Source organism: Cornus florida, unplaced genomic scaffold, assembly GCF_030987335.1.
Source record: "Cornus florida cultivar Cherokee Brave unplaced genomic scaffold, ASM3098733v1 CherokeeBrave_3.0.0_Hap2_Chr10, whole genome shotgun sequence".
NCBI lineage: Eukaryota > Viridiplantae > Streptophyta > Magnoliopsida > Cornales > Cornaceae > Cornus > Cornus florida.
This window is the reverse complement of record NW_026775580.1, coordinates 67,907,581-67,910,088: the sequence shown is the minus strand read 5'-3', so window position 1 is coordinate 67,910,088 and position 2,508 is coordinate 67,907,581. Positions and strand designations below refer to the sequence as shown.

General features: G+C 45.1%; 1 protein-coding gene across 1 annotated transcript; it reads left to right on the top strand.

The window, feature by feature from the left end:
- The first annotated feature begins 377 nt into the window (after positions 1–377).
- On the top strand, positions 378–2,133 carry LOC132279501 (protein JINGUBANG-like). Its single transcript, XM_059781487.1, has one exon. The coding sequence runs from the start codon at positions 563–565 to the stop codon at positions 1,901–1,903; it is 1,341 nt and encodes a 446-aa protein (XP_059637470.1). The 5' UTR covers positions 378–562; the 3' UTR covers positions 1,904–2,133.
- Positions 2,134–2,508: the final 375 nt, after the last annotated feature.

The window sequence follows — 2,508 nt, the reverse complement described above, 5'->3', positions numbered from 1 at the left end:
TATATATTACAATAAGGGTAGTAGGGTACCCCCTACAATGCAAAGGTAAGTGCCACAAAATTGAAAGGAAAGAAACTTTAGCCCGTACGTTCATTCCACGCGCGCGAAGGTCGTTACTACCACCAACTACTATTTTTGTTCCACTGTCCCTTCTACAACACAGCTCAATTTTTCCCAAAATAGACCACATCTTAACAACCCGGTTCATGTCCTCAACTGATAAAAGCTAACAAACACCTAATTATTGTCATCCGACCCGGATTATCCGGACCCGTAAATCCCTCTTCAACCAACGATTACGTTTCTTCCTCACACGTGTCACCATCCCATTGCCCGCACGCTTCCTCCACTATCCTATTTATATATACTCGCTCTCTCTCTCCTCTCCCGCCTTTTGTTCGTTTTACGTTCCTAAATCCTAACAGTAACAAACCATACCCATCTCTCTCTCTATCTCTCTCTCTCTCACTCCTCTCTGAAACGATCGTATTCCCAATCTTGTTTTTATCTGTTTTTGGGTTCAACACCTTCATTGTTGTGAATTAATGTGATCGATCAATCGATGTTAGAAGAAACGAAGCACTTGCCTTCAAAATACGGCAAAATGATGTACTCCGATCCCAACATTTCATCTACGCCCGCTTATGAGGACTTCAACGTCCGGAACAGCAGCTTCTCCGCCGTCGAACCCAACCGGTTGAGCGGCGAGGCCTCTCCGATGATGATGTCTCCGTGGAACCAAGGATTTACACGACCCTCCTGGGCCAATTTTGAAGACACCCCACCTCAGAACCTGCCCCAAAATTGTCTTATCGGATCACTTGTCCGTGAAGAGGGACACATATACTCGTTAGCCGCCACCGGCAACCTCTTATACACCGGCTCCGACAGCAAGAATATCCGGGTTTGGAAGGAAATGAAAGAATTCTCTGCATTCAAATCAAACAGTGGGTTGGTTAAGGCTATTATAATCTCCGGGAAGAAGATTTTCACTGGTCATCAAGACGGGAAAGTTCGGGTCTGGAAGGTCCACCCGAAGAACCCGAGCATTCACAAGCGTGCTGGGAATTTACCCACCTTCATGGACATCTTCAAGTGCTCGATTAAACCCCGAAACTACGTCGAAGTGAAACGCAATCGTACCGCTCTCTGGATCAAGCACTGCGACGCCATTTCTTGTCTGAGCATAAGCGAAGAGCAGGGCCTTCTCTATTCAGCTTCTTGGGACAGGACATTTAAAGTGTGGAGAATTGCGGACTCCAAATGTCTCGAATCCGTCAAGGCCCATGAGGACGCCGTCAACTCCGTCATCACCACCGTCGACGGCATGGTGTTCACCGGCTCCGCCGATGGCACGGTGAAGGTGTGGAAGAGGGACATGTTGGGGAAAGTCACGAAACACACGTTGGTTCAGACGCTATTGGAACAAGAATGTGCTGTGACGGCTTTGGCTCTGGGCGGGTCGGGTTCGGCTGTGTACTGCGGGTCGTCGGACGGGTTTGTCAATTTCTGGGAACGTGAGAAGCAGTTGTCACACGGTGGGGTCCTCAAGGGGCACAAGCTGGCGGTTCTGTGCGTCGCGGCTGCAGGGAATCTGGTGTTCAGCGGATCTGCAGATAAAAACATATGCGTGTGGAGGAGGGACGGCACGGTCCACACGTGCCTGTCCGTGTTGACTGGTCATAGTGGGCCCGTCAAGTGCTTGGCTGTGGAGGGTGATCGTGAATCAACGGCCGGTGATCGACGGTGGACTGTGTACAGTGGGAGTCTCGATAAGTCCGTGAAAGTGTGGAGCGTGTCGGAACAAGCGCCTGATTTGCATCAGATGGCTTTGATTCAACAAAGTCAAGCAACCAGTGGGGCGGACCCAAAAATGGATTCGGTACCCCCACCGAGTTATTAGGATCCGGGTTTCTAATCTGACTCTGACTTGGGGTGAGTGCCACATGTGCACTTGATCATGTATGACACGTGTTGATTGCAAGGTACCCAAAAAAAAAAAAAAAAAAACAACCCTTTTCTAAAAAAAAAACTGGTGTGGGGCTTGAATGATGACGAAAATAGATTGTCAATTGCTTGGAGAGATGGAGAGGTATTGAAGAAATAAGAAGTTCCATTGTTAATTATTATTTTTATTTTTTTGTTTTTCCTATTTGAGATACAAATTATACAATTTATAATGTTATTGAGAGGGATATTAAATTAGCTCCCTTTCAATTTCGTTGTGCGTTTATTTAATATATTCGAGAAGAGGACTTAAAACGGAGTAAAGAAAAAAACAAGGATGGGGCTATATGTCTTAAATTGTTTGAATATATATATAAATATAAAAATTAATTGCATACACTTGAAAAGTCTTCTTATGTGAATATAAATCATCCTATGTTTAATTTTGTTATTAATAATTCAACTCACACCTAACTGTAATGACTTCCGAGAATCATACGGGTGTCAATAATATATTTTTATAAATGCACACACTGACACATATAAATCATCCCCATGTTC